The sequence below is a fragment of the Urocitellus parryii genome, chromosome 4 (assembly GCF_045843805.1).
Source record: "Urocitellus parryii isolate mUroPar1 chromosome 4, mUroPar1.hap1, whole genome shotgun sequence".
NCBI classification, from domain to species: Eukaryota; Metazoa; Chordata; class Mammalia; order Rodentia; family Sciuridae; genus Urocitellus; species Urocitellus parryii.
Genome location: NC_135534.1, coordinates 16,113,851 through 16,115,894, shown reverse-complemented (window position 1 = coordinate 16,115,894; position 2,044 = coordinate 16,113,851). Strand labels below are relative to the sequence as shown.

Sequence of the window (2,044 nt, the reverse complement as noted above, 5' to 3'; positions counted from 1 at the left end):
GACAGAGCATCACATCATGACCACACAAGAGCAAGTTGATTGGAAATGTGGTTTATGTCTGGTCCTATCTGGAAAGTCATATATAGACGGGCAGCAGCCAATTTTTGCCATACCAAAGGTCCAGGAATCATTACTCCAGAGCTTGAACTAAAATTAGACGAGTAAATGATAACTGTCTGAGGAAAACTACAGGCAGCTAAAAAAGTTGGAAATCAAATTTTGATATCGCCTTATTATAAAACTCTTTATCATAAGGTAATAGTGTATTAATTTACACTTTTTAGATCCACACATTAAAAGACAACATTTATCTAAGAAGAATTCTTCATTTTAAACATAACTAACGATTACATTATACTACTTATGAACTGGCTTTTTAATCAAGAATATTTTTCCAATTAATTGGAAATCAATAAATTTTATTGGGCTTGTCATGAACATCAAAGTCAAAAACGTAACATAAACTGGAAGCAATCACAGATTTTCTGTCTTGTTGTGATTCTGTTCCTCTTCAGGTTTTTGGTAGCCATGACAAAAAGAAATGGCACTGAGGTGACTGAATTCTACCTTCTGGGATTTGGTGCCCAACATGAGTTTCAGATTATCTTCTTCATTGTGTTTCTTATGATCTACGTGACGTCCACGGTGGGGAATACTGGAATGATCCTACTCATCAGGACAGATGCCAGGCTCCAAACACCCATGTACTTTTTCCTACAACATCTGGCCTTTGTTGACATCTGCTACACAACAGCTATCACTCCCAAGATGCTGCAAAACTTCATCACAGAAAACAAGTCCATATCATTTGGTAGATTCTTAATGCAATTACTGGTCTATGCAAACTTTGTGACCAGCGACTGTTACCTCCTGGCAGCGATGGCGGTTGACCCTTATGTAGCCATCTGTAAGCCTCTTCACTATTCCATCATCATGTCTCAGACAGTCTGCATCCAGATGGTAGCTGATTCATACCTCATGGGTTCAATAAATGCCTCCATACAAACGGGTTTTACATTTCCACTGTCCTTCTGTCGGTCCAACAGCATCAATCACTTTTTCTGTGATGTTCCCCCAATTCTCATGCTATCGTGCTCCAACACTGACATCAACATCCTGGTACTTACTGTGTTTGTGGGATTTAACTTGACCTTCACTGTGTTGGTGGTCATCTTCTCCTACATTTACATCCTGACCACCATCCTGAAGATGTCTTCTACTGCAGGGAGGAAGAAGACCTTCTCCACCTGTGCCTCCCACCTGACAGCAGTCACCATTTTCTATGGCACCCTTGCTTACATGTACTTACAGCCTCATTCTGAGAATGCCCAGGAGAATAGGAAAGTGGCCTCTGTATTTTATGGCATTGTCATTCCCATGTTGAACCCCCTGATCTACAGCCTGAGAAACAAGGAGGTAAAAGAAGCTTTAAAAGTGGTGACCAAAAAGCTCTTTTAGGTTGGATCCAAATTGTTCCAATTCAGCACGTCAAAACATGCAGTGGAAACATGTTTCCACCTTTTAATGATTTAGAAATTGAAAGTGTGTTAACATGTGTTCAGTTCTTAAATCCAGGTTACACTATCATCACCTAAGATGCTAGAATGTGGGAAATATTCTAAGAATTCTCCTAAAACTCATTTTCTCTCGAGTATAATTTGAAAAATATAATCTTCAAAGAGAAATTTTATGTAGTTGGTGAGAAATATGATGGGGTTTATATAAAACTTACAAAATATTATTTCAAATATTTTTCAAATATACTTTTTTTGCCAGTAGCCTGAGAATCCTTTTATAGGGATTCATAATCTTTCTTTTTTATTTTTTATTTGTTTTAATTAGTTATACATGACAGTAGAATGCATTTATGCACTTTGATATATCAGACATCAATGGGATATTTCTCATTTTTCTGATTGTACATGTTGCAGAATCATATTGGTCATGCAGTCACATATATACATACAGCAATAGTGTCAGTTTCATTCTACTATCTTTCCTATCCCCAAATCTCCTTCCCTCCCTTCCCATCACTTCCCTCTAC

General features: G+C 37.6%; 1 protein-coding gene across 1 annotated transcript; it reads left to right on the top strand.

Moving 5' to 3' along the window:
- The first annotated feature begins 528 nt into the window (after nucleotides 1-528).
- LOC113195169 (olfactory receptor 5AK2-like) lies at nucleotides 529-1,458 on the top strand. The gene has a single exon (XM_026406593.2). The coding sequence runs from the start codon at nucleotides 529-531 to the stop codon at nucleotides 1,456-1,458; it is 930 nt and encodes a 309-aa protein (XP_026262378.2).
- Nucleotides 1,459-2,044: the final 586 nt, after the last annotated feature.